Genomic DNA, 16,572 nt, shown 5'->3' on the forward strand with positions numbered 1-16,572 from the left:
TCCGTGTTGTTACTACTGTAGGTATTGTCTATCTATTTCTAATTTTCATAGTTTTAAATTTGCAACTTTTAGTTGGCCTAGAATCTTTGAAATTTGGATACATGGCAATGCTTTGTATAAAGACACACAGACATTTAGTGAGATTTAGGTGATAATCTCTGACCAAGATATCTGGTACTTAGTATGAAAAATCTGTTGTCAATCTTTAAGACACCTAGCTGTACTTGGTTAGTTTAGGTTGTCTTTAGTGAGAAACTTGGTGCATCAAATGAGCATGTTGGATGAGTTTGCAAAATTATTTGTCGCTATAGAACTTATACTAATTATTTGAACCCTTTCACTTAGCATTTTCTACTGTTATCTATAACTTCTTTTGAGGCTACACTGTTTTCTGTGACTGATTATGTGAAATGTGTGACCGATGGACTGACTGTAAGTAGAAAAGAACTGAACAAACTTTGCACAAAACAGAACTGAGCTGTACAAAGCAGAACTTAGTATTAGGCGACTGATAAGCTCATTGTCTGTCTGTCATCGTTATGTTAAGCTACTGCATGCTTTCTATATGTCATAACTGTAGTATTAGGTAGTGGCAGTGTATCGCAGTGTTAAATATCTTATCTTATCAGCACTTTGCTTGTCTTTATTATAAATTTCTTTGCCTTTCCCTGCTTTAGTTGGCACCAAATATAGGTTTGACTACCAGTTGTATGGAGTAAGGAATAAACCTATGCAGTAAGCACCCTAATCTGAATATATGCAGTTCAAAACACAGAGAAGTGAGAGTAGCTTTGAACTATAGCTTAACTGAGTTAAGGGATAGAACATCCGGTTTTGATTTTTGAACTGTCATAGCTGGGATGATAAACTCAGATAACCATTTCTGAGTTTCTATCATCCGGTTTTGAACTGTCATAGCTAACCAAATATTATCTTATCAGCACTAGCTTATTGTTTATCTGGGTTTATCATGCCAAGTTGAGAGTAGCTTTGAACTATAGCTTATCATCCGGTATTATTTATCTGAGTTTGCAAAATTATTTGTCACTCTAGAAAGATCAAGCGCCAACTGGTGGACAACCTTAAAAGCTAGCTTCTTCCTTCGATTATCAATGAGGTATTTCTTTAGGGCACCTCTAGGAAGATATTTCACAACAACACATCAGATATTACTAGGGATGCTAATTAGGCCACTTTCTGTTTGTATTTGTAGTCCTGAGGCCCCCATCTTTGCCCCGATAAACTACAGCATGCATAAATGGTTTTTATGACTACGAGCTTTGATAATAACATATCAGTTAGTTTCAACATGTATCGAGTTAAAAGTAACAGTAGCAAATTTTTGAGATGGATGGTTTGGCTACACTTTAGGTTCTATTGTTAGAAAGAACGACATTGTATTCTTCTGTTGAATTATTTTGAACTTGCGAGTAAGGGTTTATGGAATTATAGTAAAGAGTCGTTACCTAGCTTTTTTTAGTGCTTCTCTATAGAGTTGTTTAGAGTATTTTTTATTACATACCTGAACTTTTTATCTCTATTGATTTTAGAAAATAGATCATGCATTACATGACAATAGATCATGCATTACATGACAATAGATCAGTCCTAGGCTATTTACGACATAGAAAATAGATCAGTCCTGCTCTGATCAATCCTGATCAGATCAGTCCTGATCGGATCATTCCTGATCAAATCAGTCCTGATCAATCCTTACTGATCCATCCTGATCAGTTCTGATAAGTTCACTTCTGATCAGTTCACTTCTTCTCCTGATTTGTGTTGGTGTTGTTTAGGTTTAATTACTTTATCCCACACATAAATAATGTAATTGGAATTGGAAAACATCCCAATTTATGTTGGTTTGCTAATATAACTATCGAACCTTAACTATATACATCATGTGTTGCGCATAACCGGGAAAAAATGGGAAACATTAACAGAAAACATTTTAGAGGCTATGCAATTGCACCGGATAGGAGTGTTTCACTAAATCAGTTCAAGCTCAATCATGAGATTATCGTTCTATTTGAATAACTCTATTCTTAACAAATTAATAGAATCTAATCCAAAATTGTGATTACTATTCTTATTTCATTATTCAAACAAACACTAGCTAAGAGCTTAAGAAGTGGAGTAATACATACTGATTGCTACGGTTTACAAGTTATAAATAATTGATCGTGGAATTGATGAGTCATAATAGAAGAGTAATCTATAATGACTAATATTTAGATTAGACATAACAAGGTAGGATTAATATTATTATAAAACTTTTGGGAGTCTTTTTAATTATGTGTTGTGTTCTGTCAACTTCCTTGAATATGAGATAATATGGCTGCTTAATACGGAGTATGGTGATCACTTTTGAGTAATAAATGGAATAGCTAGCTTTCTATGGACGGTGACACTTGCACTCTCAGACGACATAGAAAATAGATCAGTCCTGATCATATCAGTCCAGATCAGATCAGTCCAGATCAGTCCTGATCAGATCAGTTCTGAACAGTCCTTACTGATCAATCCTGATCAGTCCTGATCAGTTCACTTCTGATCAGTTCACTTCTGATCAGTTCACTTCTGATCAGTTCACTTCTGATCAGTTCACTTCTGATCAGTTCACTTCTGATCAGTTCACTTCTGATCAGTTCACTTCTGATCAGTTCACTTCTTCTCCTGTCCCTCTACGTTCACCACTATCTCCTTTCTCTCTCCTCTGGTATTTTTGTCGCCCCACAATAACGACTTTCGTAAACTCAATTGCTTGATCCCCTTATCGCGGAGTAGATTGCAGATAATATTTGCTTTTACTTTCCATGTAGAAAAAACACCCTTCTTTGACCTGCGCTTAGCACATTGCTTCCCTACATTTGTTCATTTTCATGGAGCATTCATGGTCATGAATTGATATGTTTGTAGTGTTTTCTGTTTAAGTTGATAACTTCATCTACTATATTTTTTAGATTTTAAATTCCTGATAATGTTGTTGTCCTTATATTTTGACCATAATTTATCAACATTATCAGGTTTCGCCGACCACACCGGTTCAAGGTTTCCTGTGATTCTTTAGCGTTGTTCGTAGGTTCGTGCATCAGTTCGTGCGTTGCTACACCGGTTCAAGGTTTCCTGCAAGTCTTTAGCGTTGTTCGTAGGTTCTGCATCGGTTCGTACGTTGCATATGCTCTTTGATACTAGAGGTATGTATACTATAAAGTCCCTTTTAGGTTTTTTATTGGACAATTGTTATTTCCCTAATTTTGTATGGACAAGGGTGGGCTACAACTCTGCAAGTTAGGTTTGTTAAGTGTTAGAATATAATTTCCGTGGCTTTACATTTCCTCGATGTCCAATATATATACAATGAGCATATACCGACGTTTATTGTGCTATCATAACTTACGTCAATCATGCAAAAGTTGGATCTTTCTATTGTATTCCTGTTGATTTAATTTCAAATGTTTTGATATAATAGCTTCAAATTTGTAAGTACGTATTTTTGTTAGCTTTGGCATTTTGTGTTGGTATTGTTTGTCTAATTACATTATCCCCACTACATAATTTTGCTTAGCTTAATTACATTTAATCCAAGAAATTTTACCATAAATTCTGATTATGTGATGCCACGTTACTTAAGGTACTCTTACTCTTTTTAAAAAATGGATTTATATTGTTGTCTTCGTGTGAAGTTGAAAATATCACCTTGTGCGCTAAAATCACATGCTTTATTTTCCTTGCAAATTCATGTGAAGTTGAAAGTATGATCTTGTACGCAAAAAGAAAATATAATATGGAAGTGATATAGGGTAATAACTTTTAGAAGATGAAGATAGATCACAAATATTAGTCACTAAGGAAGAATGATTAAACAAAAAACCATAAGTTATGGTATGAATTAAGAAGAGTTGTGTACGGAGGTGTTATGTGACTTAAATTAATCTCGTGTGATATATCAAGGTTCTAAGAATGATTATAATATTTTAATAAGTACATATAAAAATTTCCTATTCTGCGACCGACGTATATTACTAATTACTCAACTAATTTCGTATAGATATGGATAAAAGTTGGATCGATCTACCCACTGGTCATCATGAATATATCGACGGTTGTATGGAATTTATTGAGTTTGCCAAGCAAGATCTAGTCGAAGGAAAAATTAGATGTCCATGTAAGAACTGTAAGGTAGAGAAATGGTTCTCCGTAAATGAAGTGGAGAGGCATATTTTGTTTAAGGGATTTTATAAGCCATATAAGGATTGGATTTTTCATGGTAAAGGGGATACGTTTCAGCGTATGTTTGAGAGTGATGGAGGGATTACTAGTGAAGGATCCCTTGATAACCAAAGTGGGTTTGTAGGTCGAGATAATATGGGAGGGCTATTAAGATCAGCATTTAGTGTTAATATGCCTCCCAATTGCCCAAATTTAGAAGCACGAGAGGATGATGAATGGATTGAGGAGCCCTTGGCCTATGACACAGATGTAGAATATGATTATTCTACAATAGAAGAAGATGTGACATATAAGAAGTTGCTTGAAGCTTCTGAGGAGAAATTGTACGAGGGGTGTATCAATTTTTCAAAGTTATCTTTTCTGTTACACTTGTTTCACTTGAAGTGTATGAATCACTGGTCCATAGAATCTTTCAATATGTTGTTGAAGCTAATTCTAGATGCATTTCCTCAAATACTTGATTTTCCCTCATCTTATTATTACAGTAAGAAAATGATAAAAGACTTGGGCCTTGGGTATGAAAAGATTGATGCTTGTCCGAATAATTGCATGTTGTATTGGGGTGAATTTTTAAAGAAAGACAAGTGTCATGTTTGTGGTACATCGAGGTGGAAAAAAACTAAGGATAGGGGCAACGTTGTAAGTGATCAAGGTACGGATACTTGTAAGAAAGGTGTGCCAGCTAAGGTAATGCGATATTTCCCTCTTATACCGAGACTAAAAAGAATCTACATGTCATCATCAACAGCAGAAGATATGAGATGGCATGATACAGAGCGATTGGGTGAAGATGATAAGAAGATTTTAAGGCATCCTTCAGATGGCTTAGCATGGAAGGAATTTGATGAGCGTCACAGTGATTTTGCATTAGACCCTCGTAGTGTTCGATTAGGTCTTGCGAGTGATGGTTTTAATCCTTACCGTTTAATGAACACCACTTATAGTACGTGGCCAGTGATGTTGATTCCTTATAATCTTCCACCATGGTTATGTATGAAACCGTCTTCTTTCATTCTGTCCACGCTTATTCCTGGAAAATCAGGTCCCGGAAATGATATTGACGTGTATCTGCAGCCATTAGTGCATGAATTGAAATTGCTGTGGACAGGGGTTGAAGCTTTTGATGCTTTTGCCGGAGAGAAATTTAATTTGCGTGCGGCTTTGCTTTGGACTATTAATGACTTTCCCGGCTATGCAATGCTCTCTGGTTTGAGCACAAAAGGTTACAATGCATGTCCTATATGCTTAGATTCCACGCCTTCTAATAGATTTGGGAGCAAGATTTGCTATTGTAGCTATAGAAAATGGTTACCTGCAGATCACCCATATCGATGTCAAGGTGACAAGTTTTGTGAGAAGTTTGGAACTAATGAGTGGGGTAAAGCCCCATCTCGTCCTAGCGGCACTGATATATTTAGGCAGCAAGAAAAGGTGAAGCATGTTTACGGAAAGTCGAAGGCACCACCGAAAAAGAGGCAAAGAGGACACGATGATGACGATGATGTCCAAGATGAAAGTGACTTTGGTACCAAGAGAAGCATATTCTTTGATTTGGTGTATTGGGAGCATAATCTTCTAAGGCATAATTTAGATGTAATGCACATTGAGAAAAACGTGTCTGAGAATATTTTGGGAACTCTTCTTAGCATGGATAAGAGTAGAGATAGTAGGAATGATCGAGAAGCCCTTGAAGCATGGAGAATAAAGTCTCACCTTTGGCTGAGTACTAATCCTAACGGAGGTGAATGCATGCCTCCGGCTTCCTATTCTATGTCTACGGAGGAGAAGGAGAGGTTCCTAAATGTTTTGCAGAAAATTAAAGTTCCTGATGGATATGGATCCAACCTTTCTAGTTGTGTGAATATGAAGCAAAGGAAGTTGATTAACCTCAAAAGTCATGACAACCATGTTCTAATGCAGGATATCCTTCCCATTGCCTTAAGGGCCTCTAAAGCTACAAAAGTAATTGACTTGTTGGCTAGATTGTCTTCCTTTTTCAAGAAGTTGTGCTCTACAACTATTGATCCAGATGATTTAGATGGTCTTCAAAATGAAATTATTTTAACTCTTTGTGAGTTGGAAAAGGAGTTTCTGCCTTCATTTTTCACAATCATGGTCCATTTGTTGATTCACTTAGTGGAGGAGGTTAAACTTGGTGGACCAGTGCAATACAGATGGATGTATCCCATTGAAAGGTTAATATCTTACACGTCTAAATTATATTCTTTTTATTTAATATTTCACATTTATCATATATTAAGTACAAATGTTTTATTTGAAAGGTACTTGTCCCATTTGAAATCACATGTAACCAATAAAGCCCAACCTGAAGGATCTATTGCAGAAGGCTTCCTTTTAGAGGAGACAATTAGGTTTTGTTCGAGATATCTTCAAGGTGTTAAGACCATTTTCAACATACCTAAAAGGATGGATGATGACATTCCAAATCCCAATGATTACTTGTTTAATTCTGGTGGTCGAGTTATTGGGAAGGAGGTCAGCATTCGCCTTGATGACAAAAGCTTAAAACAAGCTCATCGCTACATTTTGCTTCACTCTGATGAGATAAAAGGGGATCTGGAGTAAGTATTATGTTGGTTTTCTTTTGAATTATCAATTGTTATAATAGATGATTTTTAATTTTGTTCTTCTTCCATGAAGTGAATTTTTAACCGAGAAACGTCAAATGAACTTACAAAATCCTGTCACGGAGAGTGATGAAAGTAACTGGATCATCAATGAGTTTGGAGGGTGGCTGCAAAATAAGGTTACTTAAGTTCTTTTAATGTGAATACATACTTCTTTTAAAAAAAATGTATTTGATTTAATGATGTATCATCGTAGGTACATTACATAGATGCAACCACCGAAGATGGGAAACTAAGAAAAGCTTTGGCGGGTGGTTTGCATTCTTATGGTAGAAAATTAAAAGGATACATAATCAATGGATACAAATTCCTTTCCACGGATCGCGATTCTCGTCTTTTGACACAAAATTCTGGAATTATGGTCGAAGCGGATGGAGATGCCTACTATGGAAAAGTGAAACATATCTATGAATTAGATTATTACGGAGATTACAAAGTTGTATTGTTTCGTTGTGATTGGGTAGACATTCATAGGGGTGTAAAAGCATATCCAAATGGCGGAGTATGTGTCAATTTCTCTAAATTGATGCATTCTGGACGATTGTTGCAAGATGATCCATTTGTATTCTCATCTCAAGCAAAACAAGTTTTTTACATAGAAGATGAGATACAAAAGGGATGGTTGCATGTTGTTAAGAACAAGCCTAGAGATGTGTTTGATTTAGGGGATTCTTTACCAGTAGAGGAAGAGGGTGGGACCAATTGATCATGCTTATTTTTTATTGTTTTGCTTTGGATTTGTATTTGTTCATGACATTGTGAGTCATATTGTTTAATCTGGTTGAATAATGAGTTATATACTTAATCTATACTCACTTATTTTATTGTCTACTAATGTCCAAGTACCCTACTACTAGTTTCTTTGATGGTGATACAGATATTTTTATACCGTTATTCCGTGAAAAGGGGGCAATTTATCTTTATTTTTTGTGATTTCCCCCTTTTGTATTTGATTTGGTTCATTGTTGTTGCAGTGTTGTTGTTGCTTTTCTTCCCTTTTTTGTTGCGCCTGTGGTACACAAGAAAATGTGTGTCAGGGGTGGGTTGGTCCATTATAACTAAACAATAAGGTTTATTGGGAAAAGATTGATTCTTGTTTGTATGCATCTGTCTTGGTTTTGAAAGTTTTACCCCCCTTTGACAAAGCGTATCTGTCAGAGTTGCCAAAATATTATGCCTGGCTATCTAAGGAGAACCACACAGACAAACCGGTTTTGAATCTGTAAGATTAGTGAAATGCTGTGAGTTAATCATGAAATGACTCCAATGTAAAATATTGCTAAAAACAATTCACTAGATTTCATTGTTTATAACAGTAAACATCACTCCAGTAGTTTCCAATATTACACAAGTATCAACACGTTACCTCTTTACTTCTTCATTTATGTTTCTGTCTGTTTCGAGTTCTGCAATTTAGGCTTGATTCTCCCTTAGATGTTTGTGTTCTGCATTCATGTTAACAATTAACAATGTGCATCCACCTCTTCAAAGCTGCCATTTACTACTATACTAAGCTGCTGGATCACCCATTGGATCCTCTTTCTATGTCTTTTGACTTTGAGAATCATATGTGACCACCGACTTTATATAATTATAGCTAGCTTTTTTCAAGCTTCTCTAAGCTCATTTGTATTGTAATATTGATCCTTTTATCGCCTGTTTTCTCTCCTATGGAATGTATAACTCTCTTGATAATCATTTTCTTAAAACTACAGGCTCAGGATATTACTGATTTAGGCTCTCTGAATCAAGCAGCAAAGATCTTTATTCTAGGTATGGTTCCCCTCCTTTCTTTTCAAAACAGAATGGGGAATAACTAATAAGGTAGCCAAATCATTTTGTTAATACATGTCAGACATGCAACTGTTGCTTGATGTTGTTTTGCTGGTTCACAGCTTCCTGATTTGTTTGATGACTTGTTTTAGATTGTTCTTTAGCTTTTTCCTGGTGCCATGATAATATAAAAATTGAGAGTTTTCACTGTAGTCTGAATCTCAGAAAAGGAGGGTGTAGCAGGTTCATCTTGCCCTTTCCCTCATAACTGTAGAGCAAAAGTGTAGTAAATGAGTGTAGGCCAACTAAAATATTGCTTATAACTTCAGTCTAAACTACACCAAAAAAAAAGGAAGTGTGCCAGCTATGAGATCATCTCTTTGATCCATCAGAACTGAAAAAATTGTTTTTTGGCAACTGACAATAAGCTAGCTAGCAGATTTCTCAACCAAAACAGTTAAAATCAGAAATTGAGAAAGTACCTTGAGCTTCTTTTCTATATAGCGTGCATAGTCAGTCCACAAATCACTAGATATAGGAAACTCAGTGATAGCACGTTCATATAGAATCTGAACACGCGCAGGGTCACCTGCAGATTCTTCAAATTTCAAGTATCTCTGCAGAAACAAAATACATGTTAAAACCAATAAAGGGATAATTTGAGTTCAAGGGAGATAAACAAAATTCTTGCTACCCTCATTATCTTGATAGCTTCCTGTTCGTGCACCCAAAGATGTGAGATCAATCCCTCCAAATGCCATCCATCACCCTCCTCATTCCACCAAGCTGCTACACACTCATTCGCATCCACATTCGTAGGGGCCATAGTGCTAATTCGACCTCCAGGGAGATTTGGTAGCCACCTGGAGGTTGGTTGTTTCCATAGTGCTAATATCTTCACTTTCTGATAATATCTTCAGTGCATTTCCGTTAGTTGTTTCCTTTCTGGTTTGCCTTCTCTATCTTGTTTCGTGCTTATGCTTGTAATGTGACAGGTTATAATGAAACTTAATAAAGGGATGAACGGAGCAAAAGGCCTTCCAATATAAAGTTTTCAAGTTCCTTGAAGGTTTCAGACTTTTGAGTCTATGACTTGTATATTCTAGACTCTAGATCACTTAGTGAGCTAACGACCAATTAGAGCCAGGATGAATTTCTTTTTCTCAATCAGATTTGCACTTTGCTTCTATATTTACGGAGTTTTCTGCTCATTGTAATTCTTGTTTATGTGAAAATGTTAAACTGATTTAACGTGTATGATTGTCACTTTGAGTGAATACCTATTATCCTATTTAGTGATTCATTCTTGTAGCAATTGAGTTGGTTTAATGACCTTTTTATTCATGGCTGATTGTGTTTCTTACTTTCTGAACAGGAACTAAAATATGAGTTACAGGCCTAAAAGAACATTGGTAGCTATTGACGAAGGGTCGAGCATTGCTGCATCCAAGTCCCCAAAATCTTCTGATCCATCCACCCAAAACTGGGGACCGTTCAGTCCTCCAACACTTGGAGTGTCACAGACATTTGGGACGGTATCACAACCCATTAAGCAACCAGTAGCTGCTAAAAAAACCATGGTTGCACCACAATCATCCTTGCCTCGGCCTACTTCCATGGTTTCAAAGCCACAACTGAAGGCATTATCAAAACCATCCTTTACCCAGACAAAACCATCCTCTAACCCATTACAACAACCAATTCCGCCCACTCTTACAGGAACAACACAAAGTAGATGGTATAAAGGACCTACGTTTCCCAATCTGACTGAAATTGCAACACAAAAAGCGTCAACACCGAATCCACACCAGCCTACTATGCAGCCTGTGTTGCAGCCTTTCAAAGCTACCTTGCAGCCTTCTTTGCAGCCTTTCAAAGCTTCCCAACAGCCTCAAACAGCTACCAATCAGCCTCAAAAAACTACCCATCAGCTTCACAAAGCTACACAACAGCCTCAAAAAGCTACACAACAGCCGGTATCTTCTTTTACAAGTGTCAAACCACATTTAGAGAAAAGAGCATTTGTTGCACCTTTGGGAGCAACAAAACATGTGATGTCACAATCTCCTACACCACCAGACACCATGGCAATGAAAAAGAGAACCGGGAAGCAAGAAGGTCAGTTGCCTCCAACATACATGCATGTGAGTGAGAATGCATTTCAACCTCTGCGATCTCCTCCATCCAATCAGGTTGAGAGTGAAGTTATGCCAAACTACAACTGGGACGAATTTGAAGAATCGGCTTCTGAGAGTGAAAATGAATTTGATCAAGGAGAAGGAAGTGATACTGCTGTGAAGAAAGCAACACTTCGACATCGAATCATTATTCCAAATTGGCCAGAATCGAGGGAGTTTGATGAGAAGGTGGAGGCTATAGCTATAGGTAAACATGTCTCTACATCAAATATGCAAACTGTAAATTATCGATCTTGGTGATTTTTTAGTCTGATTTAGCTCCTGTGACAGATGCTGATGGAATACGACATCTGGTAAAGGGACCAGTTCTGCCTCGAGACGTTTGGCATGATGCAAAGGGGTTCAGATACATTGTCAAGCTCAATGAATTCAACCAACCTATTCGAAAAGGTGGGAAGATCCTTGTGAGCTTCCTTGGAGATATTGCAAAAAATGATTCACTTTGTCCAGTGGGAGTCCCAAGTTGGCGTGCTGTGAACAATCAGTTAAAAACTAATGTTGTTACAATGATTCGGGTATGTGGATTTATTGTTCTTAACACTTATGTTAATTGTAGTTTTATTTTAGCTTGGTTAACTGTGTAATTAGCTTTAAATTTATTCTGTTTCCATCTGTGTTCATCAATCAGTTGCCCGTTTTTCAGGTTTTTATTTGGTCATGGGGGTTCCGACCCCGGGTTAAGTTTCTGCAGAATCACTAAGTTCACCTAGCTAGTTCTGATCAGATCAGTGCTGATCAGATCAGACAGATCAGTCTGATCTGATCTGATCAGAACTAGCTAGGCAAATTATTTTGTTAACATTGTAACTTAATTTTTCCTTTTTTTTTTTGAAGAAACATTTTGTGTTACCTGATGGACCTCTAGTTAACAAGGCACTAGTGATGCGTATTGACAAACCATGGAACAATCATCGATACAAATTGAAGAGGGATTTTTTCGATCCAGTGAATAAATCTCGAGAAGAGAACTATGCCAACGTGCCTGATGGAGTGTCCACTAGGAGTTGGACGGAATTGGTAGATTATTGGCTTTTACCAGAGGCCATGGTTTGTGACCCCAAAATATCCTAAATTTAGTAAGTTTTATTTGTTTCACCTATATATGCTAACATTGGTTTCATGAAACTAGGAAAAATCTGAAATGGGAAAAAATGCTCGAGCTTTACAAGGCAATAAGCACAACAGTGGTGCTACAAGCTTTGCTAATCGAAGAGTTGATATGGTATGCTTTTCAACCTAGCTATTTGGTTTGTAGCATTTCAATTGCTATAGGTGCTAAGTCTAAAATTCATAAACAAATAAGAGTGATATAAAAGTCTAAAATTCATAAACAAATAAGAGTAATATTTACTCGTATATGCATATCTAATCTCACACATAAGGACATTCTTTAGTTTTCTAATGTTAAAGTAGAGAAATGTAGAAAAGTTGGCTATGCGGGCAAATGGAATTGAAAGCAGCAGCTGGGAAAATCTTCCTACTTTCCGTTTCTGTTATAAACCATGTTGCAGAAGTATACATTATGTGACTCTTCAAACGTTTTGGAGATAGTTGTCCTAGATTCTCATGAACTTAGAGCTTTTAGGATCAGGAAACGGGGTTACCTGACACTATTACTGTCAAATAGAGTCAACTTTTTAACAGGAACTAAGAAGTATAATTCTGGAGGGTGGTCTGGGGATGGGAGCGGGTGTGCGTGGCTACTCCAAGTTTAAAGTAGAAAAAATCAGAAAGCAGAGGCAATGAAGTCCATCTGCAGTGCATGAAGCTGCAAAAACTATTCAATTTAAACAACAAAGGCAGTATTTCATTCTATTACATTATCCCCATAAACTTAAGGCGATAAAAAATTGTTCACAAAGTTCTAACTAAAAGTCAATAACAAAGAATAAAAATTATGCATAATTAAGCATAACTAATCATTATTCGATCTGCATTTTTACAACAAAAACCCTGCAATGATAATCAATTAATTGTGAACGAAACATGTTTAGCTGCAAAGTGGCAATGCACCCAGCAACCCTACTACGGGGATAACAACTCAAAGTGTTAAACAAATATAGTGATAGTCGGTTTAAGAACTTCAAAATTTCAGTTTTCAATTTATTTTTTTCCTGAAATTGCAGAAAGAGAAGAAAGGAGTGTTTAGCGAATTGGCATTTTTCAAATCAGTTTACGCCAAAGAAGATGGAAGCTTTAAAGAGGGCACACTTCCTCATCAATTTGTGGTATCATTGCATTGAGCTAATTCTATAAATCAATCTTGTCTCTTGAAGTCTATTTATTTTTTTCTTTGCTTGTACATAGTATTCTTGGTTAATAGATTTTGAGTGATCTTTTCATATTATATAACAGGAGGATGCCAACAAAAAGGTCCAAGAAAATCTTGCGAGTTCCTCTTCTTCAAAGCCCGTAATTGAAATTGAGAATGCAGTCTTTAATGAGCTCATGTATAAAGGTGAAGTACCTAAACGTCCTCTGAATTATGGATTTGGAGTGAAGCAAAGCGACATCTTTGGAGTGGAAGGTTTGCTGAGGAAAGAAGGGTCAAGCTATGTTAACAACAATGCTATGGAAGTGGAGAACATGAAAGGTGAAATATCAGTTGTCAAGAAGCAAAATGAGGACCTTGCGCAACAAAATCAAGTTCTAAACACCAAGTTTGAAGAAACAACACAATCATTTAAAATGATTGCTTCTTTTTTGGGACAAGTTTTGAAGGAAGTACGCAAAGGGAATGTTTCATCGAACCTTTTAGATGGTGCGGAATCAGCAATAAATATGGTTAGTTATTTCTGGAAATTATTCTGATTGAGCATCATGTATCATTACCTGAAATGTGGCATATCTAATTTACATATTAAAATGCTTTTTGTAGATTACTGATGATTCTGGTGGCAATGGTGACAACCAGGCCGAGAAATGAGACTTTGACACTATTGCCAAATGCAAGGTAATTTCATATGGAATTAATTAACTGCATTTCATGCTTTATAGATAAACTTATAGCTGAAACAAGCTTTATAGTTGTCGATTATTTATGGATGATGGTGAGATTAGAAGGTAGATGTTTAGATTTAGTATTATCATAATAAGGTATTATGTTGATATTAGCTGAAACACGAGTTTGGTGTTAGGTCTGGGTTGTTAACAAACTATGGTTTCTGTTAGTTAATTTATGATGCTCCTTCTGTAACGCGTAAAGAAAACACAGTGTTAAATGTCAATCCAAGACAGCAGCGACTCCGACTTACTCTCCTAATAAAACCTCATTCAAACTCTGACCATGAGTGAGAGATAAGTCTGAAATCAACTACTATAAAAAGTTTTAGTTGCCATAGAAATTGCTCATAGTATAAGCTTGTTTTCTGTTTGATTGACTTCTATAGTCTGTTTCGTTTTTGGTCTGTTCACTCATAGTACTATCTTAGAAAAATCGTATCAATCTGTTTTTCCTTATCCGTTTCTGGTTGTAACTGTTGCTTCGCCCTCTCAAAGTTGTCCACCATTGGAAGAAGACTCTCAATTACTTCTCCCTGTGCATCGCTTCGAACTGATAGTCTCTCTTTACCTGATCTCCTTCTAAAGTTATCAAAGTCAGCTTGCAGGCGGATAAATCTATCCTTTCCAGAAGTTATCTCTTCTGTCAAAGTTGATAATTTCTCAACCAACTCGTTCTTTTCTGTTTCTAGTCGGTAAACAGCGATCTCTATTCTGTAATGGTCTGATAATCCCCAGTTAAACAGCCTCCTTATAATATTTAGTGAGAGTTTCCACACTTTCCCACATATTCTTGGTACTTGTCTCTTCTTCTGTTTCCCCAACTTCCTCCTCTAGCATTTCCTCATCCATCTAAAATCACCAGTAAAAAGAAAATCATAAGAAATGAATACCAATTACCAATAAATGAATACCAAGTACAAATTCTTTAGCTATTGTACTTGTAAGCATCACTTGCTTTGCTTCTCATCACGCCTGAATATTATATCAAAGGAAAAAAGAAAGTTCTTGGGGTCTTAATCTAAATCTATAACTGACAAGAGGAACTAAACTCGAAAGATTAAGAATCTACAGCTTTGATAACATGAGAAAACTGAATCTGCTGCTACTGCTACTGTTGTTGAGGTCCTGATGTTGAGGTCCTGCTACTGCTACTGAATCTGAAAACTGAAAGTTCTTGAGGTCCTGCTGTTGTAGCTGCTGCTACTGCTCAGTCTTGGTGTTGCGTAGTTTTGCAGGTTTGCAGTCAGTCAGGCATACTGTTCTGCTCAGGCTGGCTTGCTGTTGTGCAGTTCTTTTGTGCAAACCTTGTGTTGTTCAGTCTGGTTCTGCTGTGTAGCTTGTTGGGCTGGTGTCTTGTTTTTTTTTTTTGGTTTTCAAATGGGCAAGCGTGATAATTAAAGAAAGTCACAGTTTAAGCAGCAAGTTAATGAACATCAGAGGCTAAGGATAAGAAAGCCATTATGACTAAGGTAAGACTATATACCTTTTTCCTTCCTAACTTGTCACCTAACCACCCAAAGATGAGTTGCCCAGCAAAGGTACCACACAAGGCCACATTCATGGGTATAAACCCTGGGCTAGTTGGATTTGGCTCAGTGTAATAGAGACGGCCTAAGATTTTGGTCACCACAGATATGGAGAAAAGCTCATAGACATTAGTAAAGAAGCCCATACCAAGAATCATGAAAACTTTCAAGTGGTACCATTGTGTCTTTGCTACGTCAAGTACACTTAGCACTTTTAACTTTTGTCTCTTCGCCATTGATTAGGAAGTAGGAACTAACCTTTAATTCATACAGGGAAAAAACAAGGCAAAAATCAAATGTTAATGTTTAAAGTGTTATTATACAAGCATTGCAAATTTGTAAAAATTGACCTTTTATAACTCAAATTTTGCGAGTTTGGCTGGTGTCGTTGTAGAATGTTTTAGTGTTTTTTGTTTTTGCTTGGGTGCGGGCTGTGCTCCCTTAGCTTTTGTTTCCCTTGTTGTTTTCTGTTGGTTGTTGTTTGGGTTTCTACCTTTGGTAATTAAGTTAACTAATTTACCAATAATATATATATATATATATATATATTCATTGTTCATGTCTATATTTCTAATAGTCATGCATTTTTCCCTTGATTAATAGTTGATATTATTTTGAGAAGACGACTAGTAGTTAGGATCAAGCTGGTTAGGATTACTGTTAATTTTCCCTTGATTTTATGGAATGTTCATCATACTATATTTGACATTAAATTTTCTTTGCAGATTATTGATGATTCAAGTGGTAATAGTAAATGTAGATCAAGAGATGAACAAGTTATCTTGAAGCTAAGCTAGCATAACGATATGTTTACTTGTTCGTAGTCAGGAAGTTGTTTTTATTTAGTTTTGGACTATCTTGTAGAAAAAATGATAATGCTAGTTAGAAAGTTATTTGTTTTAAAATATCGCTTTTATTTCAGTTTGACTAGACTCTGCGAATTAATTTAATGTATAGATGATTTTTATCACTTTTCCTAAATTAACTACTTAAGTATATATGAATCATAGCAAGTTAATATGTTGCTTTAAGATATATAGTGTACGTACGTAGTAAGTTAATGTATTTGATTATGATTAATTATCTATGGTCGATATATATTTTTATAGATAATTCATGATTTTAGATTTTTATATATATATATATATATATATATATATATATATATATATATATATATATATATATATG

The 16,572-nt window shown here is 36.1% G+C and overlaps 2 protein-coding genes across 2 annotated transcripts; both read left to right on the forward strand.

Moving 5' to 3' along the window:
- The first annotated feature begins 4,053 nt into the window (after window positions 1–4,053).
- Window positions 4,054–7,923, forward strand: LOC130471509 (uncharacterized). Its single transcript, XM_056841689.1, has 3 exons — window positions 4,054–6,815; window positions 6,895–7,000; window positions 7,078–7,923. Exons 1-3 carry the CDS (start codon window positions 4,054–4,056, stop codon window positions 7,585–7,587), a joined length of 3,378 nt encoding a protein of 1,125 aa, XP_056697667.1. The 3' UTR covers window positions 7,588–7,923.
- Window positions 7,924–10,039: 2,116 nt separating this feature from the next.
- On the forward strand, window positions 10,040–16,245 carry LOC130471510 (uncharacterized). Its single transcript, XM_056841690.1, has 8 exons — window positions 10,040–11,039; window positions 11,123–11,367; window positions 11,687–11,899; window positions 11,982–12,074; window positions 12,979–13,080; window positions 13,208–13,636; window positions 13,731–13,805; window positions 16,107–16,245. Exons 1-7 carry the CDS (start codon window positions 10,040–10,042, stop codon window positions 13,776–13,778), a joined length of 2,130 nt encoding a protein of 709 aa, XP_056697668.1. The 3' UTR covers window positions 13,779–13,805; window positions 16,107–16,245.
- The last annotated feature ends 327 nt before the right edge of the window (window positions 16,246–16,572 follow it).

The sequence above is a fragment of the Spinacia oleracea genome, chromosome 4 (genome assembly GCF_020520425.1).
Source record: "Spinacia oleracea cultivar Varoflay chromosome 4, BTI_SOV_V1, whole genome shotgun sequence".
NCBI lineage: Eukaryota > Viridiplantae > Streptophyta > Magnoliopsida > Caryophyllales > Amaranthaceae > Spinacia > Spinacia oleracea.